The sequence below is a fragment of the Pipra filicauda genome, unplaced genomic scaffold (genome assembly GCF_003945595.2).
Source record: "Pipra filicauda isolate LSUMZ 115617 unplaced genomic scaffold, ASM394559v2 scaffold75_size2874737_pilon, whole genome shotgun sequence".
Classification (NCBI taxonomy): domain Eukaryota; kingdom Metazoa; phylum Chordata; class Aves; order Passeriformes; family Pipridae; genus Pipra; species Pipra filicauda.
In genome coordinates this window covers 2400131-2426887 of record NW_024104931.1, presented here as the reverse complement: position 1 = coordinate 2426887, position 26757 = coordinate 2400131, and the positions used below count along the sequence as shown (strand labels likewise).

The following is a 26757-nucleotide window of genomic DNA, read 5'->3' as shown; positions in this document are numbered from 1 at the left end:
CAATCTATTTAAGAAACTCTTCTTAGTTTTTAAGTGCATGACTTTCCACTTGGTATTGCTCATTTTTATCCCTTTCTATCACTTCAGTTCTCAAGGTCAACAAGTGCTATTGCTTCTCTGGTCCTCCTCTACAGTGTCAGACCTCTCAACTTGGTGTCACCAACAATGTCCTTGACACAGTTGTTTGTGTTGAGGTCATTACCAATTTATTAAATAAAATCTGTTTGAAGAGCAAACCTCACAAAACTCCATTATGGTAATTTCCCTCCACCATTGCCTCTATCAGTTTCTTACCTACTTTGCAATTTTCCTACTAATCCCAACCTTTTCTAGCTAATGGACTCATATCCAGGGTACCAAGTATTTTAACAAGTACACCTACTGCATTTCTGTCATCTAACTCAGAAGATCCCAAGCTGAACTATAGGTAGCAGCAGTGATATATTTCTTCTTGTGTATGTACAGAGCCACAATATGTTGCTGCCATCAGTTTTGAAAGCCTAGACAATCTGTCACCCTTGCCCCTGTATGGAACTCCCCTTTTAACAAATCAGCACACCCAGCTGACAGAGCAATGTGACAGTAACAAAAGAATAGGAAGTCCATCACAAATGAGTATCTTTAAAACACCAATACACAACAGTTAGCAATAAACTTCTTGGAAAAGAAAGAATGTATGCAAATTTGAGGCTGTGAGTACTCCTACAGTAAAAAGATAGTATATATATCATGTTCAAGGGTAGCTGCAATGTAACAAACCAGCCTGGATTATCTGGGGAAAGGCATTGACACTTTCCTGGACTTGTGAGCAAGCTGGAGTGGTCCTGGCCCCATGCCTCCAACAGACACAAAGAAGAAAGGCAAAGAAAAAAATCCTGCGTCATGGTCCTGCAGAGATGATCTCACTGCCTGCCCCTGATAAGTCCCAGATGAAACTGCCTGATAGGGCATCATCTCTTTCTGTCCTATCTCCACCTGTGACTGTCTCTTTAGATCAGGAGCAGATACTAGTCTCTGGCCTTAATTTGACTGTAATATTTGCCAATTATTTTAAGAGATGGCGACACTAACTTCTATTGATCTCATTAAAAATAAAGGTCGTTGTGCAGCTCATTTCTCAGGGCTCAATATTACCTCCTCAAGCCAAAATAATAGCATTGATTTTGGAACCTTAATCGAAGGTTAATTGGATTGAAAACTGTATTGAGTTTTTGGCTTTCTTTCACTGTTGTTATTACAGCCATCATCTAAGGGTTTGCTTAATCCTGCTAGGGCAATTCTGCCCAATTAAACTGGTGTCAAATTAGCAAAGGGTGTGGATGGAAAATAGCCACAATTTGGAGCCTACTCTGTGCCTCTGCTCTGAAATGGCTCTTGTCCGTAGCAGATTAGGATGGTCACACACAAGAGATCTCATTTCACACTCTGTCCTCTGTGATCCAGTTGTGAGGATCGACAGTGCTCTGTTATGCAGTACTATCACTATGCACTGATCTAGCATCACAGCAAGGTGATGTCTGGACACACATGATGTCATTAAGATACAGGAATAGTTTTTAGGACTCCTGGAGTGCACTCCTAACATGCCCTGTACTCTCTGTTGGGGACGGAGGAAATTATTTTCTTGCTCAATGCCCCATCTTCCATGGCATTTAAGTGGGGAGAAGTATTCTGACTCATCCACCCTGGGAACTGAGGGACTAACTTGATAAATTTGTCTAGATTCTCAAAAGGATGCAGGTAGAGAAGACCAGTTACTGTTTTTTCACTTGTTTCTTGCATCTCTGTTAGACCCAAAATGACCATGGGAATCATTTGCCCTTGGCTTTAAATACAGTTGTATTTCCTTGGATTTAATGTAAAGCATCTTGGTGGGATTTAAGCAATTGATTGACATTGACACTTGGGACTGACTTTCAGTAAGAAATGGGTTTGTGTGTAATTTAACTCATTTACCTGGTGTCTTTGCACAGTTCAAAAGCTGAAATAGCTGGAGGTCACTATCCTTGTTTACCAGTGCCTTGTGAATTTCACTAAGCTTCAGACAAGATGAAATGTAGGAGAATCTGCAAAGAAACCTCTCCCCAGACTACATCAGCAAGTGCAAAGAGCAAGAATAGCCATCTTCCCCAGAAACAGTGTTCTTCTCTGCTCCGCTTCATGTAACACTTGAGTGTTATAAGCACAAATACTTGAGACATGAGAGGTTTCCACATTTGCGCTGACAAAAGGATCCCACCCTGGGAAAATCCCACTTAAATTTTAGCAGCTACATGGCTGCAGCTCCTGACTCTTGGCAGAAGGGTAAATCCCACACTGAAAGCATATTTCAAGTTGCAAATCTGTCAGTCACAAGAAGATAGCTGGGCTCTTTATTGAGCTAAGAGATACCATTCCAATGCAGAACCCATTTAGTAACAGAAAGAAGCAAAAAGCCACAGTAGGATGGGGTGACAGATGGCAATAATTGTGCACAGTAGCTCTTCTTAAGTACCTTAGCTGTTTGCTTTCAACTCTCAGCTGGACAAAACACTTTCCTGAATTCTGAATCATCCACAGCTCACGAACAGGCTTTTGGTGAGCTGAAGTATATGGCATTGTTGCCTTTCCCTGACTCAAATCCAAACCAGGGGGATCACGGGGACTCTACACTTGGCTACCTGAACTGGTTGGTTAGTTGGAGGCACTACAGCACAATGCCAGAAGTGCATCTTTAAGCTCCACAGCTCCCAGAGCTTGCTAATACAGCAGCCTCTGCAGAGACAGGCAGAGAATCCAAAAGGAAGGACAAGGAAAACCCATGCAGCAGACCAGAGATAACGTTAAGATTTGTATACAGACAAGGTCTGTCTAAATTAATCAGGTACAATCAGAATGGGTGCAAAAGGAGCATTTATGTCATTTGGGATTTTCTTTAAAAATCCATGCTCTAAGTAGCATTGCTATCCCTCCTTTCCTCCTATATACAGTATGCTACAACCCTCCTGAGAACCTCTCAGTCTACTTTTCCTCTCTGCCCTGCTCTACCACCTATTTCCAAATGTAACTTCCCAACCAAGACTGCAAATCCTCTTGTGTTTTGAAACAGGAAGAGCCCAGTTTCCAGTTGCCCCTTCTTAACCCTGCCATGCCCTGGTTTTCCCTCACAATTCCTGCCAGCTCATTTCTTGAGAACTACCCTCTCCAGATTTCCCTTTCACTGTCAATATCCTAGCTGCATGCTCCTCCTCAGCTACACTTGCACATGAATAAGTAACTGTTCCACAGGCAGATATTTCAGTGTTTGCACTTGTCTTTAGAAATCAAAGCCTTCTCTGATTAAATGCCATTACAATCCAGCACTTGGATGGATCCAGTGAGATTAATGTGCTTTTGGGCAGCTTTAATGATAATCCTGCTACAGACGGTATTAAGTAAATGTCAGTAACCTGGTTTGAAGGGAGCTTTCACCTCAGGGATTCTTTCCATTTAAAGGAGAGAGGCTCGGCTTGCTTTTGCTGCATTGTCACACAAGAAATCCTGCTTAGTAAAGATTCCTCTTCCTCCACCCAGTAAAACAAAATGGAGCAAGATGATAGAGGGATAGATAGATAGATAGATAGATAGATAGATAGATAGATAGATAGATAGATAGATTCAGGTGATTTATAGGGAGCTAATGTATCTCTTGAAAGCCAAAACTCCTATATATTATAAGCCAGGTCACTTTTGAAAAGTGGGTTGCCGCCCTCTCCTCATGCTCCTTTCAGTGTCTGCTGTCTTTTGCTCACCTCACTACCATGCCATGCAGTCGTTTACCCAGGGCAACAACAGCAGCAGCTGATAATGGATCTTGGTTATATTTGTCCCCATCTGCTGCACCTTGCCAAAGCAGAAGTCTGGGGTGTGCACTGCTCCTACCTTGTATTACTGCGGCCATAATAACAGACCTCCTTCCCCATGATTTAGACAAGCTCAGTATTCCCTCCTTTCTACTGCTGCTTTACTGGCAATCAGTAAAGTTAATCATTAATTTCAGGGGGTGGGGAGAGAAAAGGAAGAACAGCTCAGTGCAGGCACTGAGAGAGTTTGTAGAAACTCAGTCTTACAACTGAGCTGAGTGACACCCTATACCTGACAGATAGCCAGAACTGTCTGAGGCTTATACTTCGCAGCAATAGAAGTCTGTTGACAACTTTTTCAAAATTACTTCTTAGCCATCATTTAGAGACCAGCTCAGAATCAGGAAAATATGTGGTTTCATTGCTGCATAGGACCTATTGTGCCAAGATGTTACAAAACGACCTTCCCAAAGGCATGGACGAACAAAAAAATTAGCAGAAATTTTCACCCTAAGTCACTCTAATTGCAAGCAAAAGCCTCTGCAAGTTAGAAAAACTGAAATTAGTTGCTTCTCTACAACTTTGCTATCTCCAGCAGTTTGAGAAAATTCAAAGTAACCAAAGTCCCAAGGAGGTATACTATACTAGCTACCTTGATATCAGAATGGATCTGCTATCCAAGAACTGTGAGGAAGCCCACCTCAAAATCTGAATGTACATATTGCTCAAGAGCCCAACTGCTAATGCATCAAAACAAGCCTTTATATTTCAAGACTTGAAGAATATTCACTCTTGTATCTGATTGTGTGGGCTAGATTTGACCTCTGCCTACAGCAGAAGAAAAGGATAGGATAAACTCACTCAAAGAAATGACTCTCTCACTTTTGACCAGTTGACTTGTCCAGATAAATGGAGCTGACTGTGTTTTGCCATGGACAAAATTTTTCAAATCTCTCTTAATAGCAAAGTCCACAAGACAAAAAAAATCAGAAGCTGAAGTTGTTCCTTTAGGGTAACAGAAACTGCCATCTTGGAACAAACCATGGGTGTCTGTAATATAAGAGCATGGTCATCTTTCACTATGTCTCCTTGAAGGTCTCTCTACCTGTGCAGCCTACAGGAGAGTGTTCCCAAAAAGGAGTTTTGTATTTTTCCAAGAAGCACAAGAATGCAGATCTCTCAGTCTGATTGCTCTGTTCACATCTGTATGTGCTTCTTCTTCTGCCCTGTCCTATCCTGTCAGCGTCCATTTTGCATCAAGGTCAGCTGATGGCAACATCAGTTTTGCATTGCCCACCACGTCCAATTCAGAGATGGCTGAGAAATTACCTCATTGACGTTGATGCCATTCCTCTCCATGTAGGCCCTGTCATTCACCTGCCCCCCTTCCATAAACTCCATGAGAAGGACGCGCCTTGTTGAGAGCTCCCAGTAGATCCTGGGGACCTGAAACAGGAGCAGATGGATTAAGTCAGGCAACAGGTTGGGGAAGGAAAGAGAATATATCACACAGAGTGTGACATATTTACTCCAGAGAAGGAGTAAAAATGGAAGCAATTGAAGTGAGGACTTGGATTTTTTTGATGAGCACATGGGAGGTAAATCCATCTACTGGCCAGTTCCCCAGGACAGCAGCAATGTGTACAAGGATAACACAACAATTCAATGACAGCAGGATCTGTCCTCATGCAACATTTCTGGCTACGCTCTACAATATCTTGACCACCTCCCACTCCCAGTGTAGTCTGAGAGCTTTCTTACCTGCTCTGCAGCTCCTCTAGCTGGGCTGTTTAACTAGTACCTACTGTAAGTTTCTGAATCATCCACTCAGCTCCTTTAGATAGGAACTGCATCTTGTTTGCTACGCACGGGGTCCACTTACACAGCTTTAAAAATTATAAGCCATCGTCATAAATTGCATCTCCGCAGTGCCCCTTGGAACACGAACGCCTTTGAGCTGACAAACCCTGCATACTTAGGCCATCTGCAATTGAACTGGGAGAAAAATCAAGTGTCACAAATAAGGGACTTTTCACAGAAACCCTGGGAGACCCTTAGCTATCTTATTGCCAACATGTCACAGTGTAAAATGTCAAAGCACTTTTCATTCAATCTGCAGTAAATCAAGCTGAGTGAAGTACCAGTAAGAGGCCTGGTGCCATCCAGGGAGGTAGTGACACAAGCATTGCTCAGGCTGGCTCCCCATTTTCCAGCCTCTTTCTCCAGACAAATTTTTTCCATGTTGAAGTCCCTTATTGTCAAGAGCCATTCTGCTGAACTCCCTTTGGATATTCCTCACATCACTGTGCTGACCAAAACTCCAATCTGTCCAGATTTGCTTTTGCACATGGGGGAAGTCACACAGGTACATTTTACCAAAGATATAAGGGAGTTCAACCCATTCCCATATTGTGCCCTGGTATAGAGATACAAATTTTGGATCACACAAATAGTGAGCCAGCTGTGCAGCCCCCTCTCCTCACCCTCCTGACCCAGGCATGGACTTAGGACCAGCATCTTGGGGCAGGACAGGAAGAGGTAAGAGGTGTTGCCCATCTAGTGTGACCAATGCCATGGGATGACCAGCCCACTGTAGCTCCTGAACAAGCAGCATTTCTTGCTTTTAACTACCGACAATGTCTCAGTCCCTCATAAACTATCTGCTTCTTTCACTGTCCTAGGTCTCTAGAGAGGTCTCTAGAGAGACCAGTTCTACTTTATCATGTATATGCCACTTTAGATCAAAAGCTCCTTTGCTGAGCAATTCCAATGTCCCTCAGTCCCACCATTCAACACTCCTGGTATACTTTGCATGTGAACCTTGCCTAGACTTTGATGCCAGAGATTCGCTATGGGCAAGGGGGATTGAGTTACTCACAGCCTTTCCAGCTTATCTGCATATTCACTCTTTGCAGTTAGATTGCTGAGAAAGCCAGCCAACTCCAAAACTAACAGTTCCCCAACTCATCTAGCTCACTGATCCCTGCTGCCTTAGATCATTTCAGATAACACTCATTCTTGTCTCAGGATTTACACAGGCAAGTCAGTAGGCTTGTAAAGCACTATCCATGCTCTTGGAGATGCCTCTCTCAAATCAGAGTCGAATTCTTCAGTGATTTTTTTAATTACTCACAGGTGTTTGGCTGTAATGCTACTGTGTGGAAATAATTTATCTCTGGCTTTAAAAGCTCATGGTACAAAATCTACTTCTCAGCTTTCTAGCGTGTTTAGGAAAATTAATGATACAGGGGCCCAATTCTTCTGTTGCTTTTGGGTGATGAACATGTCTCTGAATTGACAGGTCAGACGGGAAGATCCATTATTTAGCCATCTCAAGCCATTTGTTATTGTTACATATATTGATATCATGATAGCTTCTTAACCCAGCGAGGAGGTGATTGGCTGTCTCCATGGGGATTTACTTCACAGTATCCTAGTTACAGATGCAATGGATACAGCTCTCCAAGGTGCATCACTTCTGATAAGCACCCACTCAGCAAAACCATTGGCCTTTGGCCTTCTGTAGCCCTGGTGGCTTTTAGCTATCTGTGTCTATGGGAAGGCCACTGCTGCCACTGGGCTCCAAAAGGACTGCACCAAACCTTGAGTCAGGCAACAAGGAAAGCACTTGCATGGAGGAAGCAAGGAAAAATGGATACATCAGGCTGTAAAGCCCAACAAAAACTCACCTTCTTTCAGACCTCTGTCTTGGTACTTCTGCCTAAACAGGACGTGAAAACTTCATTTTGATTGTATGTATCCAGGAGGGTCCAAAGGAGGGTATATTTTTTGCTCCCTTTGTGCATGTGCAAATGCAGTTACATCAGTGACTGTGCCCACAGCACTACATGTGTTTCCAGAAAGTATGCACTGGAGGCTTGTTCCTCTTGTCTGTCAGCAAAAGATTTCTGAACATGCGAGTTTGAAGATGTGAGCTTATGTCTTTCCAAGAATGAGATGTCTACATGTCTGGTTATACTTGAGACATTTGTCAGTGACCTTAGACACTGTGTCGCAGGGGAGGTGGGGAAGAGAGTGAGTGGGGAAGACCTCATGTGGATGTAGTTGATTTTGTGTATGAAGAAACCGTGAATGCATTAGCCATGAATGTGTACGAAGGTTGTATGCCCAATTCTAGAGGGAGAGTGTGCCTTTTTGCAGCAGGAAGGACTCATGCAAACATGCTTCCTCCTGAGATACAAAGTGTTCCCAATACTACTTGACATCATCAGCTTCAGTCCAGCTTTTTCTGTTCTGTGTCCATTTCTTGCCCTCAGTTGAGATAAAGTCCAAGAAAAGGTATCATCAGATGGTTCAGCAAAGAATGGCAAATTCACACGCACTAGACAAGTTCAGAAAAAGCATTTGAGAAAATGAGTAGCAGGCTCCAGAGACTGCTGGCACCAAGCCACCACTTCTGGCCCAATACAGAGTGTGTACAGCAGGAAACAAACATGGAGAAAGCCTGCCTCAGAGCATTTTCTGGTCTGTATTAGCAGAGCAGTCTAGGATGAACAACACAGATGGACTGAACTCCATTCTCCCTCCATATGGTTCCTCCAGTTGGTGAATGAGGTACATAAGACACAGGGGAGAGACCATTAATGCACATATATAGACAGAAATATGTGTTCCCTCACCTTCAGGAAGTCAAAGTTCTTGAGCATATAAGCAACCTTCTCAGCATTTCTGCCTTCATGGAGGAAATCCAACTCCAAGGGCAGATTCTTCTTAGCTTCTTCCACCAGCCACATGAACTCAAAATCTGGAAAGATCTGCTTCACAACCAAGAGGAGAACCTGAAAACAAGGAAACAGACAATCAGCTGCCTCCTGGCTACAAAGCCACATAGCTACACACAGTGCTGTTTTGACAGGATCATTCCATATAACTTACAGATTAAAAAAACCCAACCTACACCCCAAGTGCTTTTAGGGTTCCTACAATATCACAATGCAACACAGTGTCATGCCTTGGTCATGTAACACAAATTTTGGCTTACCCTTCCACACAGGCACATCTAGGAGTTAAATGATGGCACACACACCAAAGGGAGCCCAGCTGCCTGCTGCCTAGAAGTAAGCAGCCCTGGAGAAGAGACCACATGGCCAGATCTTGTCAAGGGCATGGCCCTGGAGCAACTCTCTTCTGGGTCCTATAATTCTACAAGTCACTGTTTGGCTTCATTCGAACAGCTCTCAGATAAAGCAGACAAAAAAGATGTAAGACTTGTCACCTCTATGTTACTTCTTCCACTGTTGAATGAGAATTTTGCTAGCACAGATAATCCATGGGGCAGTTCAAAGAAGACAGAGGAGTTTGGATACAGTTAGTAGGCTACAGATCTTTAAAGAACACTTCTGGCAGGGGTCAGAGGGTAAGTTGCTCTTCAGCATCAGTCACAGCCATCCTCAGAAATGCTGAGGAGGTGTTTTCCAAGTATCATATATCCACTACCTAGAATCCTCTTCTTAAAGGGATTAGGTACTCAGCTACACAGCACCTTGAAAGGCCCATCCAAAAAGTTCCTGGAAATGTTTGCTTAAAGAAATATTTAAGGGGTGAGTGAATCAAGATTACTCAACTGCATGGCATAATGAAAGCTTCATTGCAGCCAAGCATGTTTTCTGGTCAAAGAAGGGCCAGTTTCTCCACCAGAGTCACAAATTTACACAAGCTGACAATTTGGACCATGCCTTAAGGAAAATAATTTTGGGGCGGTTTTTAACTACTTGAGTAATAAAACAAGTAAAAAAAATACAAATGCAATCCACTTTGCTGTCTTTACCTCACCTGTTCTGTACATTCACCAGAAAATTTAAACAGACTTGTGTGTGTTACTGCACCACTTCCCTTTGCAGATCTTCACCACTGAGGTGGGAATTTCTGCACTGCAGGAGGAACATTTAAAGTACACACAAGAAGCTGCTATCATTGAAATGTATGACAAAAAATAAATTTATGAACCATCACTGCTCCTGTTTAGTTGTGTGACAATGTTTGTTCTCCATCCCTGTCTCAACTTCTCTTATCTAAATGTCAGTTCCAAACTCAATGTTCCCTTAAAAATGTAATCACCAGGTTTCACTGGTGATTGAATTAGTTTTTTACTACTAGACACTATTGAATTAGTTTTTTACTATTATATCTAGAGGTATAAATCCTTTCAAGTTTATGTCACCGAAATGAAATGTAACCAGTGATCTTCATGAACATGTACATAAACTTCATAGGGTCTGCAAGATTATTTTGTTAGTGCCTGATGTGAGAAAATTCATGCTTTTTTTTGCTTTCTTTAAATACTATTTTGAATCAATTTGCCGACTTGACCAATGTCAGACATACTTAACAAGCATTTCACCTATCCCTTTTCTGACATCTGTCTAACATGTTGTCTTGAAAAAATTATTGATATAGGAAGAGCAGCAAGGTATGTCTCTCTGGGTTTATCAGATGCTGTACTGATTTTTAAAGAGTCAGCATTGATTCTATGAAACTCGAGTGAATTTAGGAACTTTCCATCTAGCTTTTCCCATTCAGACTCTTTACCATCAGTCTTAAATAAGACCATCTCCACCAATATTTAAATTAACGTCCTACCCAGCTGCAATGTCTATCTGATTCTTAAAGGACCAGAACATCAGTGCACGTAATCTGGCTTTCCATGCAGCCTACACAAAAAGAGTCCCACACAAGGATATGATGATGCATGTAAGGCAACACTCCACAAGAGGCCTTTTAAAAACAAAACTGTGTGTGTCATGTTCTGAGCTACTTTCCCATATCTGTGTATACACAACAGATCTCAAGGATGCTAAACTAGGCTGTCTGTAGAAGAACAATACTAAATTGACAAAAGGAAATACACTGTTTTAGTTTCAAGTTTCCCAGGTGTGGTGGTTTGAGCCACCATAGAAATCCAAAATCCAATTTCCAGGCTTCCCCCACCCCTTCCTGCAATTTTAACTCAACACTGAAGAGAAACTTTCAGGCAAGAGGCTTCTATAGGGGAAAAGGGGAAGTATATACATTTATTTTACACAAATAAATATACTGCACAAGCTAAAAGCAACTATATATATAAAATATTACACACTTCTATCAGTCTCTTTAAGCTTCTCCCTCAATTCAGTCCAGGAAAAGCCCTGGACTTCAGGCTGATATGTAACCAGTCTTCCTCTCGTGGGAGTGTTCAGGGAAAAGGGTTCACTCCCCCCATCAACCTCCGGCTGTTTACTGAAGTCCTTTTTTCCTTACGAAGTCCAAGAAAATAGTCTGAGTCCATGTTCCCTTGGTTCCGTGTCAGTCTCTGCTGTGTCATTCTCTCTCTCTCATACCTCGGTTCCATAGGCTGCTGTAGTTCAGTCAGCTTATCATACGTACGCGTCCTGGAATCTTCATTCCTCCTCCGAGTTTTCGGCTGTCCTCCATTTAAATCACTGCAAGGACATCCTCCGGGCCTTTCTCTGATCCATCTCCAATTTCGCCTGGGGTTATCTCCCTGGCTCCGGGCTGTGTTCAGCCTGTCCACTTTGGCTCCACTCCAAAGTGGAGCCTCCCCTCCACTTTACAGTGAGAGGGAAAAGAAGCCCCCCTCTGCAGCCTAGCTGGAAAGGGGGGGGGAAGAGGGTCTGGCTCCTCTCTCCCGCTTACCTTCAGGTGCTGTGAGTCCCTTCCCTCACAACACACACTCCAATGCTGCCTCCAACCCTGACTTAGGCCAGAGTTGTGGGGCCGCAGAGCCCCCCCCTCCCCGGAGGGGAAAAAAGGGGGCCCTGCCACCCCTGGGCCTTCTCACACACACACAGCAGCAGACAGACAGACCGACTGCCAGCAACTTCTGGCGGTTGTGTACATATGATTTTTCACAGGAGCGAACAAAACGAGCAGTGATTGGCCCTCCAGGGAAGACTGCCCTGGAATCCAATCACCTCACTTATAGGCCCCCCAGCTACCAGGGGGGGCAATTTTCAAACCATGACACCAGGGAGAACAGTTTAAAACCAGAAGAGACAGAAAACATTCTAAAATAATTTGTTTAAATGCCTCTTACCAGTATAACCAGCAATCACAGCAACATGGTGTAAAGGGGTATTTTTTCTGTGATACCCACTGTTAAAATGGCAAATATGCCAAGGTAGACACAGGTTTTGGTTCATTCATACAGAATCCTCTTATTGCCCTGGTCTCACAGTCTTTCATTACCTGCTCATCCTTAATTCTTGAGTGCTCCTTTTCTGCTACCCCTGTTCTGGGAAGGAGTGAAGGATGTCATAAGCCTCCTGAGAAGTGCTGTGCATATGATGACTCACATAAGCAGACTCATTGGGCAGACCAGTGCAGTCAGTCCTAGAGAGGACCCGAATCAAATTTAAATCTACAGCTGGACCCAAACCCAGTTCAGACAGTTCTCTGTTCTCAAACTAGCACTGAAGCAGACAGATCTTATCTTACTGGGACATCTTTTTTTAACCCAAAAATTTCTTTCACTATGAGTTCAAAATAAATATTCAGTTGCAAACTAATGTGCCTCAGCTACAACCACCTGTGTTTCTATGCAGACTAGCCAGGATTGCTCAAAGCAGAGTGTTTTAGCTGCCTAAAGAAGCTTTAGCTACATGATCCTCTGAGAGGGTGCTGGCAAGATCTTTGATTCCTGATCTTCTGTGACGGAGAACTGTGTTATTGCATCAGCAGTACCCTCTAAACACTTATCAGAACCCCTCAGCTTAAGCTGAGGTCCACTTTAGTCCCGTGGACCTACCCGTCTGCCAATGAATGTGCACATTACTGCAGATATATACATGTATATATACTTATTAGCTTTATTTATTAGGCTTAAAGTTTTAGTGTTAACCACTTACAACCTAATCCTTCCCATCTCCTGCATCCCAGCCCTGTGTCCATTTCCTGTTCCATACCGTATCACTGGCATCTTTGACTACTGCAATGCAGTTCAGTGCCACAGTTTTTCTCCAGTTTCTCCTTTCCATGGCTAGACTTAGAAGTTTGGGAGAAGCTACAGCACTGCATTGGGAACACCAGTGGCACCCCCCATTCAGGAGAGGAACAGGAGCCAGGCATTGCAACTTTTTCCCTAGTTGAATCCTTCATTTGTGTGTCTGTCCCTTTAAGGTGACCTTCTCCATATTTCAGGGGTTTTTTTCCCACCATGCTTAATGTTCAGCATTAAGGAGCTGATGAAGAAACAAAACTGAATCATAGTGTTGAATCCACACTAGAATTTAATCTAAAAAAACATGCTAATCACGGACAATGATTTTTCTTTGGCCCCACAGCCCTGACTGCAAGAGAACTGAGACAAGTTTAATAAACCAGTTAATAGGCATACAGGCTGAAGAGAGACTTTGGGGCTCACTCTCTAGCTCTTAAATGTTATATGGACTTACAATGATGTCATTCATGTTTACCTATCTTCCTTCTTCCCGCATTCCCTTTCACCCTATTGTTCAGTCTTTCCATCCACACAATCACCAACACTGCTATCCTCATCAACTTTGTATATTAATCCTGTAAATCAGCATTGATGTCTGCAGAGGTTTCAAAGCTACAGTTTGGTTTTGTTATATCTGCTTACACCATGGGTGAATGTAGCCCCCTCATATTTCAATGGCAATTGCTCTGGAAGTCAAAGTCAACAGTTAGTTTTACCTCCATGAGTAAAATATCCTTGGAGCTCTGAGCTTGGACCTTTGGGTGCTGGATTTTTACTGCCACCGTTCTCCCATCCTGAAGCACCGCTTTATGCACCTGGGCTAGTGATGCTGCTCCCAAGGGAGTGTCCTCAAAACTCACGAATAGCTCTTTTATCTGTTGGAAAAAGGGAAAGAAGCTTGAGGTGCCAGAGGCTATCCCAAGAAAAGCCCTGCTCACAGAGCAGAGAGTGCACATGCCAAAGCTGGGCAGAGTCAGCCCTTTCATCTTTCTTCTGTGCCCTCTCTTAGCCTTATCACTGTTTGGCCTCCCAGTGAAGCCTGCCAAGTATGCAAGTGCCCTGGAGATACTCTGCTTATGGAAACCTGTGGCAGAGCCCCAGCAGCACATTTCATCTTGGACTTGTGGTGGCCAGGCAGCATGTGAGGGACCACTCCAGGCTGTACTGAAATGGGCTGGAGTGATTATGGTCAGCATTCTTGCTTATCACTAGGTGCAGAAGCCAACAGCTGTTCCTTTGCACGTATTTCTTCTGCAGACATTTAATAACACCCACCATCACCCCCTGAAACCTGACAGTATGTATTCCCATGCATTATAGCAGCAGCAGCTAGCTTACTTGGGGAAAGCCAGCACATGACTGGGAGCAGTGGTAAGGGCAGGATTCAAGGCAGGGGGACAAAAAATGCTGTTTGCACCTTGACAACTTGGCCTGAAAACATGGTTAATGTGATGGACTTTCTCACACCTATAAAAGTAACCAATGCTCTCAGCTCAGAAAATGCACCAGCTGGGGACAGCAAAGCACTTTTGGGCAGGAGAGGAAATTATTAGCAGCTCTGGCTAAGAAACTCAGGACTAGATTATAAGGAAAGTTGTGGATGAAGTAGATTTACCAGGGGCAGGTCCAGGAAGCAAAATCAAAGAGAGACATGGGTGAGGCAATGGGAGGCGGGCACAGGCCCATCTGTCCTGCCTAACACAGCTCCCTGCCAGAGATCCTCAGTGCAGCACCAGGCAGCGCTGGCTCTGGAAACACTACAGCCATGGTAGTGCAATATCAGCCTGGCTGACCAGCCCACTCCTCTGGTTGAGCCGGAATTTATTTCCCCATAGTAGCCCTCACAGTGCCATGCTCTGCATTGGTAGCTAGAGGAGTGTTGATGACACACCCACGTTTTGGCTACTGCTGAGCACAGCACTGTAACATTCCTTCTTCAGTCGAGGGTGAGATCCTGGGAGGGGACACAAGCAGGCCAGCTGTCCCACACTGACCAAGGGGATACTCCATACCATATGATGTCAACCCAGATGTAAAAGCTGAGGCAAGGAGCAGGACCAGAGGCACTCATTGTCTCTGATGGCTGCCTGCTGACAACCGTTACACGTGCTGGAGCCCTGCTTCTCAGAGAAGTGGCCGACCATCGCTGCTTATGGGAAGCAGAGATTAACTGCTGGCTTCTGCTTTGTGTGCGTGCATGCTGCTTTTGCTTTCTTTTTTGCATAAATATAAACTGCCTTATCGCAACCCACAATTTATTTTGTTTTCTTTTCCCACCTTACTCTCTCCCATGTCCGGCTGGGAAGGGGAGGGATAGAGTGGCTGAGTGGGCACCTGATGAACCCACTATACTCAGCTCAGAGGGAGGACAACACAGTTATGTGGCTTCAGGCACAGAGATAGTTCACATAATGCTAGTTGAGGGTTTCTGTCCTGCTCCATAGGGCAAGGTGCACATAAGCTCTGAGGCATACAGAATTCAGCAAAGTGAACCTGTTCCTGCGGGCTCAACTGATTTTGGGTGAGCAGCTGAGAAGCCTGTAATTTATGCAGTAACAAAAAAGAAAGAATGTCAGTGCTTTTTTATAACCTGCTTTTTAAAAGGTAATTAAAGATGGGAGCTGCAGCAACCTAGTAATTAAATATGAATAAAGACCTTATAAGCAAAGTTTTCATGCAAAGCTTTAAACGAATATTTTTTTTGCTGACAAGGAAATAAAATACTACAAGGAGCAGCCTGTTCCCTCCCGCAGCTGCCAGGGAATGAGCCCCCTCCCACACTACCCTACCCCTTCTCTCCCAGCCCCTTCCACAGAAAACTACTGCTAGCGACAAACTGGAGCATTCACAGTAATTAGATTCCAACACAGACTCAGCTGCCTCCAGTAATTCACTAGGAAGGTGCATTTTATTTATTTAATTAATTCCCTTTGGTCCTGGCGGCAAAATCAATTAAGTAAAACAACTGCATTTAAAAACAACTAGTTATGTGGTTTTTAATTACAGCAGGTCCATAATTCAAACCTATTGACATTTGTGTCTCAAGAGAAAAAAGGTTTTTCTCTCTTTCCTCTCCACCCTTTCTTTTCTCTCTCACTTCTGGATTGGAGATTCTCGTTTCAGATTACTATGAACAAAGAAGCACCTACAGGATGACAGATGGCTCAGGGCACATGTGTTCAAGACACAGGGGCTTTTACCATTATTTGAAGTTTGTCTATTGGCTGAAGAAAGGACCTGTTAAGGGTAAAGACTTAAGGTGGCCAGAAGCATGCTGGGCTATGAGATACCTTAAGGAAGAAAAAAATGCAGAGAACTTGCCACATGAGGTCAAGCTGGGACTTTGTTCAACTCTCTCACTACCATACATCCTTATATTAGGGGGATGTACCCTTTACAGAGTGGTAGCCAATATTACTAGTCTAACTGTCATAAGGGTGATAACATCCTCCAAAGGTTAAAACAGTGGGAGTTCACTGGCCTGAATCCAGTAAGGTACATTTATAGTAAGATCATACATAAAATGGATGAAATTCCATCTGCTCTGGATTTCAGAACCTCTTAATTGCCTAATCTGTCAATCCAACCAATTTCACCAGTACTGAATGCATGCAGGGGAAAAATAAAACAGGCTGCATGTATTCCCTCTGGCAGGAATAATACACATAATTCTCATGTGACTAAGTTTTCTAAGGAAACATGATTGAATAAAGCTGTGTCTAGGAGTCCTTTTGGGCAGAAGAATTTCTTTTAAAAACTTGTTACTTAAGATGTGAAAGCCAGGTTAGCAGTCATGTTCGTTAGAGCCAGCTTAGTGGCCCAGCTGCAATCCCAGGGGGGATTTGTGTGCATTCACAGGCTGCAGGTGAGGGCAGCAAGGCAAGGGACTGCAACAGGGCCAGAGAATTGATGGATCCTCCAGGAGTAGAAGGGCAGAGCATGCTCATGGGGGAGGCAGCAGATCACAGCCGAGCCATTACACAAGCAGGTGTGAGGCTGAGATAAAGCAGCAGCACAATTACGGCCGGATTCCAGGACCCCCCACTCGGCAAATCACCCTTGTTCATTATGAAATTGTCCTTTCTCAGCTCATTGGAGGCAGCTCGTGCAGGCTGTGTGTCCCAGACACGCAGAAATGAGCGAGAGCCTGTATGAGAAGAGAAAAGATGAGCCAGGCTCCCACACTGCCTGCTGGAGAGTGGGGTCCTTCCCAAGGAAAGGTGGCTACACCCATTTCATACAGGCAGGGAATTCCTGGAGCAGGCTGCAGGCTCATACTGCTCACAAGCACCCTCAACAAAAACTCTTTCATTTCCAGGATGGATGATCAGTAAGCAAAGGTCTGGGACAGTCTTGGAGCCCACCTGACATGGTACTTAAGGAAATCTCACGTTCTTTCCAGGCCACAGCTGGTCTCAAATGGTCTCATCAAACTGGCTGTTACCATCTGTAAGCCTGGCAGGAGATTAAACAAGCATAGTTTCCACAGAGGTTTAATAAAGGTTTAAAAGGAACTTTAAGGCTGCTCTTTCAAAGGAGCAGGCCAGCCAGCTGGAGGTTTACAGCTGTACAGGTGATTCATGTCCCTGCACGGGTGCTTTCCCTCACTAGCCTTCTACACAACCAGCTCCCCATTGGACACATGCTCAACCAGCAAATGCATGTGTCACTGTACTTCACTGGCTGGAAACACAGCCCTGACTGCTTAATTCAAAAGAATGAAGCTCATTTAATTTTAAATATGCAAAATCTTTTCATGACTGTTAGCATTAGTATTCACACCTCAGGGAACTGATATAAAAGCTCTTACAGGATCTATCTACTTAGAAACTTATTAGTATGTATTTGTGCTGAAGTTGCACCTAGAGACCACATTAAGCCCAGAGTGCCATTGTATGAGGTGCACAGCCACCACGGGCCCTGCACAAACTCATGTTTTCCAGGAGTTCCCAGATGTCAGCTACAGGCCTTATCACATGCTGAAGTGCCTTCCCAAAGCGCAACTGCTCTGCCCGAGGTCTGCAGCACACACCACCTCATGCCACAATGTTGAGCATCAGAATGCCTCCGTATTTTTTCTGAATCCTGTCCTTAAACACTTAGGAAGATACTGGGAGTCAATTGGATTTAAGCTTCCAAATCCTGAGTCCGTTCTGAAAGTATTACCTTACATGACCTGCCCAGCATGTTCTGAGAAGTCTTTGACAGAATTGGGATTTAACCTAGATATCCCAAGTTCCAGCCTGGTGTCTTAATCTCCAAACCATAAAAGTTACATGTGCATGTCTTGCTAGCTAATTTCTTTCGAAATATACTGACTCTTAATCCCAACCTTTTAATACCCATGTGCTGCAGCAAATGATCAAATATTACTGCCTGGTTTCAACCTGCCCACTATGTCACCTTCCTTCTCAAGAAAGGTTGTTAACAAGTACCCTGGAACAGGAGCCTAAGACACGGAGCCCCTTCCCAGCCCAACACTACATAACATCTCAGAGTGAGATGTGGTGGCTCTGCTCTGCCATTGTGATGAACGGTGGTGTAGTGAGTTGACCTTAGCTGGATGTCAGGTGCCCACCAAGCTGCCCCTTCCCAGCCGGACAGGGGAGAGAGAATAAGATGGAAAACGACTTGTAGGTTGAGATAAGGCCGTTTACTAAAGCAAAAGAGAAGGTTTGCGCACACAAAGAGGAAAATAACAAGGTTTATTCTCTATCCATCAGCAAACCACGTTCTGCTACTTCCTGGGAAGCAGGGCTTCAGCATGCAGAGTGGTTTCTCAGCAGGCAGCCACCGTAAACAATTACTGCCCCCCTTTCCTCCTCCTTTCCTTAGCTTTTTTATCTGAACTGATGTAATGTGGTATGGAATATCCCTTTGGTTAGTTTGGGTCAGCTGGCCTGGTTGTGTGCCCTCCCAGGACCTTGCCCTCGACTGGGGGGAGGGATGTTACAGTGCTGATGCTGTGTCAGCACTGTCCAGCAGTAGCCAAAACAATGGTGTGTTATCAACACCTTTCTAGCTACCAATGCAAAGCACAGCACTGTGAGGGCTGCTATGGGGAAATGAACTCCATCTCAGTCAGACCCAATATAGGTGGCCATGTGTCAGCAGTCTGTTCAGGATAAATATAGGGTGCAGTGAGATGCAGGATCACTATCAGAAGGTGTCTCAACAGCCCAGCCTTGTTTAGGTGGCAGGCTGAACCCCTTTGTCTCTTAGCCAACACTGGCTACATTTGAAGACAGAGTGGTGAGCTCCAGCTTTTGGGTTGATCTGTACAGTCATCCTTATATTCTTCAGAAGCTCTCCCAACAGATTGGCCCATCTTGATGACAGCAGGATCAACAATGGAGGAACTGTTTCACCTGCTGCCATCTGGGACTCTGTCAATGTTTCAGAGCCCAGAAAGTTAATCACAGCTGGAATGGCCCAGTGTTCAGAGTAAACCCTGAGCTTTACTAACAGTGCATCTTCATGAAACATCTGTCATGTAACTTTCAGACAATACAATTGCTCTTGTTACCAAAAGTATGGTAAATATGCCAGAGCAGAGTGTAAATATGCCTATGTCAGAGAACTTTGCCAAAGTCTGGCACAGGTGGGGAACATGCAGCAAGAGCTGAGACTACCTCAGGCAGAGACCATCTCCAGACACTTCACTGTGCTTGACAACTTCACCAATTACAGCTGCTCAAAACAATTCACAAAAAGGGACCCAACAGGGATAATGCTACTCCTTTATTACCAAAACCAATGCAAACTGAAACATTCAAAACCTCAACCATGATTTCACAGCAGATCTCCTCTTCTGATCACAGCATAAGATGTAATTGCTACTGAGTCTTGCATTTTGTATTTGAAGACTGTAATCTACAAGATGTCCCGCTATTTTAGAAGGGGATCACTAGGCAACACAGGATTAACTTGGAACTTTTTTTGCCTCCAGGATACTCATCACAGGTCACGATGCAACAGAGCTCCATAAAAAGGAATATTGTGTTGCGATGGTCAGGAGCAGCTCACAGTATCCTATCATTTTGAACCCATGCAGCAGCACAGGAAAATGCACATGAGGAAGTTGGTACAAATCCATTCAAGACAAAGGGAATGATACAGCTGTGAGACAAGTCCATGGAGGAAGCAGACAGCAAGAAAGTGATTAAGATAGGTAAATTTTGCACATCTCCTGTGCTGTGATTCTCTAAGCTGGAATTTCCTTGATGTGATGACTTGATTCATCTAGTTTTTCCATTCCTGATAGAGACAGCACCAAACAGTTCCCTCTTAATCATGGCTTCATGGATGGTAATTTGCTAAGGTGAGCTCAGTCTGCAGGAGCCTTTTGAGAGCTCCAGAAGGATCATGCTATCTGCAGCCTCCCAGCCAAAACAGTATGAGGCACTGTGATAATGGGATTCATGAGCTTGCCGGAAAACAGACCAATACAATATCACTCTGGGAAGAAATGTTTTGGGGATTACAGCTGCCACCTTAACACTACTTAGTACAATGTCCCCTCTATTTCATGTAGCAGAATACCTGAAGAGATACTCAATTCTATGTCTGTTATAGCATTACTAAGGCTTGCGTCTCCCAGAACTTTTGGAATTCACTTTATCAACACTAGGATGCTATTGCTCTCAGAAGTCTGAATGCCTTTCCTGGTTTAAGAGATGTGAACCTCATCCTAGGCTGGCCGTCTTTTCAACAACATACACGTAACTGCTCATGGTGCCAAGGACTCATTGATACCTGCAAGTCTGCAAGACCAAGTTCTAGGTGTGAGAAAAAGGTTACCTTGGTGTAGAGCAATATACTTCCCAGACAGCAAGGTTTTTTCCATTGTCCCAGCCTTTCTATCCCCTCTGCGAAAAAAAAATGTCACAGTATTGCTCCAAGAATTATTAAGACAGCAAAAACTGAAAGATTAGATTTATTGCAGCAGACAGTGGATTATGAAGAATAATTCATCAAACGTCAGAACAAACAGCCCACAATTTATAGGTGGCTTTGTTGAGTCAGTGAAATCTGATTGGACTTCTCCCCACCTAATGAATGCCAAGCCTAATTGATGGTTCCTAAATGCATCTGTCAAGAGCGTGTATTTATTACTTCAGTATTTTTAATAATATTGTAGATATATACAGAATAGTAGTTTTCTTTTCAGTGGATTCCCTGGTGTTCATTACATATATATGTACATGTGCATGTATATGGAGGTATATGCTGCATGCAAATGAATGTAGGTAAAGGTATGTGTGTATTCTCATGCACTGGAACAATTACATATGGCTTATTGCACAAAATTAGCCATATCTTTCAGTGCACAGGACTGAAGATAACGTGGTTCTTTTCAGGGGGAGATGTGCAATAAGTTTCCTGCCTAGAATTTGGAAGAGCTGAGCTCTAACATTATTTCTCCTTGATATCCCATGTGAAGCTGAGCCAGACCATGCCAGAGCACTCATGCTTGGATGAGCAGAATCAGGGCTGTCAAGACAGCTAGAAATGCGCTCTTGTGTAATTTATCAGGACCAAATTTGTAACTTTCTTTTTAAATACCTATCTGTACAACACATATACAACAGAGCCACAGACATGTCACTTCATGTGCCAGCGGTACACAATTGCTCCTGGCATGCCAATCACTGCAAACTTGGTTAATCACTGCTGTTTCACTACAACAGTACAAAACCAGGGTTATCCATCAACTATCAGCCTTTCTTCTAGGAAGGGGCTGTGAGTCATGTGGGGTGTGAAGTTCATATTTTCATATTATTTTTATGTGGTACCACTTTGGTCCTCTGCAGCCCACTAACTGCCATACCACTGAGAATCGGCTCTGGGATCCTACCAACAGCATTTCTCAGTCACAAAGCCATGACTGTTACAGAAAATGAACTCTACTAAGAAGAGTCCTTGATCCCATCATCCAGAGAACAAAGTTTGCTCACTCATTCACTGTCTGATACCTAGAATCCTGCCTATTTCCTGCACTGCTCACCTACGATCCTCTTTTTGTAGTCTCTTCTTGCTAGAAAAGCAGTGGAAAAACCAACACAAAGCCACTCTTGTATTCATTACATCCATCCACTGAGCCATATAGCAACTGTATCATTCTCTTTTACTTGCTATAATACCTTTAATTATTACAGAGCCATACTTTGAGGAAAAGCACCTTTTATTCCATCCCTGATGATTCCTGCATAATAATCTGTGCTCAGACACACACATGGTAGCTTCACTTATTTTCCTAAGTCAGATCCTTACGACAAGGCAGAACTATCTGAGAATATCACTCATCCTGGATCGAAACCTGGATCTCAGCTGGTGACAGCTACAACAGGCAGTAACAGCAATGAGTAGACAGAGCTGATTTATGTCTCCTGAGACCCTGTGTGTGAGGTGGACCTCATCTCCCATCTCTCTGAAAGGTGAGACACTTATCCATGGCTCCCACAAACAAATGACATTCAGTTCAACAAAAGCAAGGATTGTCATGGCCAGACTGGAACATAACTGGATCAGGAACATCCTCCTGACTGGCACAAGGAGATAAATATTTTTCCTTAATTAAGCTATTAGGTGTCCTACTACCTTCCACAGACACAGGATGCTATGATTAACAGACTAGCTCAGCACTCAGAGATGCTTTCAACAGTTGGAGTTCTACAGGGTTTCCACTACCATCACCACAGCCTCTTCGAAGCTTAACTTCATTCAGCTGTTCTTTGTCCAGGTGCTGGTTTCACAAAGCACTCTGATAGCAGAGAGACTCCACGTTAGACTTCTGATGTAAGGCAGATATCAAGCTGAATTGTAGGAAAGCAGACATTATCTGCAGGGTTAGCACAAGCACATAGATAAAACCAGGGAGAAGAAACAGCAAAGCTGGGATGTCTCAGAACAAGTCTCTAACCCAACCACCCGTGTGTGAGCATTACTCCTAGTCAAAGTACTCCATTTCAGACAATGCAGATAGCTTTCCTCCATGTCTGTAATCTCATGCTCAGAATTAATTTCCAAGAATCTCTATTTCTCACAATGTCCAAGGGAAAGATTTTGCTGTTGGAAGCTGCATCACTGCGAGTCCAGTTCACTTCCCTATAGAGAAGACAGAAGAACTGCGAGGAAGAACCTCGCACCACTGAAACCAGCTATTTCCTTAGGATGCCACTGAGGCATAACAAAGTACCAATCCCTCTAACCCTGATGTGGCCATTGGGAAAATGCCCATTTCCTGTTTCCAGATGCAGTTAATCAGCACAATGACCTGGCTTGTTCAGCATCCCACTCCACCTCAGAATATAGAATCTTGTGCAGCTAGTCACCTTCCTGCTATCCTAAACTATTTCCACATCCCACCCTCTCTGTGACTGGCCTCCAACAGCAGCCAGTGTCACTCAATCCTAAAAGTCAAGCAAGAGTCCACCAACAACCATGCTTGTGAGAAAAGGGAAGATAGAAAACACTGTGCACTCAATTTTGCATGATTTAAGTATCTTATAGTCTACGCGAAATGCACAGACCAAAGCAACATAAAGCCAGGGCATGTATATATGTATATAATCCTGTTCACTTCCATTCCATCATGCTGAAATAGGAAGTAGTGACTTGTGAGCTACATACTCCCTCTGACAGTGCAGGCTATGGGGCCGATGTTCCAATCTGCCCCATGTTCCCTGCCTTTCCCTTGCACATGCAAATGCTTCCCTTAATTTGTTCTTTTATCTGTCTTCCAGTTGAACAATGCTCATTAAATCCAGTCTTTTCTCTCTGACTGTGCAAGTTTCAAGCTGGCTTCCTGCCAAGTCTCCAAAACTCGACAACAGAGCCTGCTTCCCAGAGAGGGGAAAAAAAACCAAACAGCCAAGCTATAGCAAAATACATATATATTACATATAAAACAGATATATACAGTGAGAATACTATATACCTATAAGCCAGAAACCCCAAATAGCTTCCTAAAAGGGAGGAGGGGAAGGGAGAAGGGAGAAAGGACAAAAAAGGAGGAAAAGGGACAGAAACAAAACAGGTATGCACAATCTAAAAACCCAGTAACCAGCAGACTGAACAACTGGCAAAATCTCACCACTTCCCTTGAGAAAGCAGGACAGCCAGACCACGGCCCAGCACTCTCCCCTCATGCAGCGGCAGACAACAGCAGTCGATACAGGCCTCAACTTCAGATAAGCAAGACCACATAGGGATCTACTGTTCTCAAACCTTGTCAGAAGAGAAGAGAGCAAGGTCTCTCCGGTCGGCTTATTTATACCTCAGGTTACGTAAAGGAATAGCATAGAATACTTCCTTGGTCACCTTCCTAGTTCCTTCCTGGTTACAAGCTGGTCCCCAGGAAGGCCTAGGATGAAAACTATCACACTGACTTTTTGGGGAAAAATTACTTCATCTACATCTTTCCTGTCTGTGAAGATGGAGCCACACTTCTCAGTTGTTCAGACAAACTGGAATCACAGTCCTTCAAGTGCACACAACTGCTCCACTCCCAGCCATTTTTTGTATTTTAGTTTAAAGCACTCTCTCTCTTTTCTCCCCTGCTAACAAAGGAGGCTGTCACTCGTTATACCAGTGCACAGTGAAAGCACAGCAGAAGACAACTCTTTGCTGCATTCCATCTGCCCAAAGGGATTCTTATTCCATGGTTCAGATGGAGCACTAGTGGTTCCTTTCTACTGAGATTTTCAAGGCTTGCTGTGTTCTCTGCAGCTCTTCAGCTCCTAAACAATACAGCTCAAAGGGCTAACATAGCAAGAACATCTCTGTAGTTCCCAGGGAAGGGAACAGTTTCCTCAGCCTTCTGCTCTTTTAATGACTCTGTTAGCATGTCTCAACAGCTTGCTTATCCCTTTTCCAGCTGAGTTGTTGCACAAAGCTCTCCTCACAGCCTCTAGCCCCACTACTGCATCTGGATTAACAGTTCACATAAAATTCCCACCTCCTTTCTGCTGACTTGTAGTTCTATCTCCATACTCTAGATCAGCCTGCTTCTAGCCAAACTGCAATTTCAGCCTGTTTCTCAGTCATCTTCTTTCATGTAGTCATATCTCTGTTCACATTCAACAAAGCTAAAGCACGGTTCCTAATCTTCTCAAACCATCCCTCCTGTCTCCTTTCTCATCACAACGGACAATGTCACCAACTTTCTGTCAAGCATGCCTGCAGCCTTGGCCTTGTCATCAACACTGACCTCACTCCAGATTTCATTTTCACATCTGGAATCTAGTACTAGACACAAGTACTAATGCTCACAAGTGACAGGTGACAAGCTAACTGTTCTTCCCCTGTCCCCCCCTAGAAGTTCCCATTTCTCTTGAGCCACACATGCAGTAAGACATGTGGAGGTCCCCAACATACACAGATCCCCTTGATTGAATTACTGAAAACATATTGCCAAATGATATATTATCCCTACAGATGCCAGCAGCCTGGTGCAGACATCACATTTGCAAAGAACCATCAAATCATAGAACAGCTCTGGTTGGAAGGAACCTCAAAAGATCATCTGGTGGAACCACATCATCTGGGAAAGGGAACCTAGATGAGATCTTGAAAAGCTCCAGTGATGGGGACTCTACCACACCCCTCGTGAAGTTGTTCCTGTAATTGATAGTTCTCAATGTAAAAAATTTCTTTCCTATATCAAGATAAAGCCTCTCTCAAAATGCCACAGAGAAGGGGACAGTTGGCACATAAGCAAGAAGGTAAGATTTAAGAAAGCACCCAGAAGCAAATGAATTTCCAAGACCATTTTGACTTCAAACACATCCCTGCCACACACTGACTGAAACCCATGTAGGAAAGGGTCAAGGAGCCACAACAAACAGGCTCCATGTTAGTCACAGCCAGGCAGAGGGAGGCTCAGCCAAGGACTGCAGAGATACCCCAAGGGCCCTGCATAAACAGCAGCAGTCCTGTGAGAAATAACCAGCTGCCAGAGGATATATGGGAACCTTTGGGAACGTACATCACCTGTGCTCATCTTAAATGCATCTGATTCAGCTTTGAAAGCCTGGGCGCTTCAAGAAGTGCATGAGACAAGGGCAAGGGGGTTATGTGTATGGGCAGCTTTATGTGACTATAGACTATACAGACTATGTGTCTATAGAGAGCATGATAAAGGGATGTCTGGGAATATATGTCTGGAAGAGGTGGGTTACATGTTTGGAAGAGATGGGGTACAAGCATTTGGTCAGGAAGTGAAGCTGTGCCAGGGCTTGAGCAGTGTTAAGAAGGAGGCATAGGGCAGTGCATTTGTGTACACAGTTTGTATGGGGAATGGTAGGCAAAATCCTACATCTGTGAGAGGCAAGTGAAGAGTAGGGTCAGGACAGGTGTTTGGTGTGTGTGCAGAGGCATGCTGTGCAGGGGAGCGAAGGGCATGTGTGCAGGACAGCACTGCATTTCATTTCATGGCGTCATAGAATGGTTTGGGTTGGAAGGGACCTTAAAGATTATATAGTTCCAATCCCCCTGCCATGGGCAGGGACACCTTTCACAAGACCAGGTTGCTCAAAGCAACCATCCAACCTGGCCTTGAACACTTCCAGGGACAGGAACACAACCGCAACTTCCCTGGGCAGTCTGTCCAATGCCTCACCACCTTCACAGAAAAGAATTTCTTCCTAATATTTAACCTCAACATACCATCTTTCAGTTTGAAGTCATTCCCCTTGTCTTATCACTACCTGCCCTTGTACAAAGTCCCTCTCCAGCCCTCCTGTAGGCCCCCTTTAGGTACTAAAAATGCTATAAGGTCTTCCCAAAGTAACCTTTTCTCCAGGTTGAACAATCCCAATTCCCTCAGCCTGTCCTCATAAGAGAAGTGTTCCAGCCCTACGATGATCTTCATCACCCTCTTCCAGACTCAATCCAACAGGTCCACATCCTTCTTATGTTGGGGGCCCACCAGCTGGACAGAGTACTCCAGATGGGGTCTCACAAGAGCAGAGTGTGAGT

The 26757-nt window shown here is 44.0% G+C and overlaps 1 protein-coding gene across 8 annotated transcripts in view; it reads right to left on the bottom strand.

Annotated features, from left to right (window-relative positions):
• Positions 1-26757, bottom strand: part of ADCK1 (aarF domain containing kinase 1) — an 80821-nt gene that overhangs the window by 11062 nt on the left and 43002 nt on the right. For all 8 annotated transcript variants that reach the window (XM_027720140.2, XM_039389693.1, XM_039389695.1 and 5 more), the window contains 3 exons: positions 13494-13652; positions 8462-8620; positions 5151-5267 (listed from right to left, as the gene is read on the bottom strand). In XM_027720140.2, the coding sequence (XP_027575941.1) occupies positions 5151-5267; positions 8462-8620; positions 13494-13652 (435 nt within the window). The remainder of the gene's footprint in view (positions 1-5150; positions 5268-8461; positions 8621-13493; positions 13653-26757) is intronic.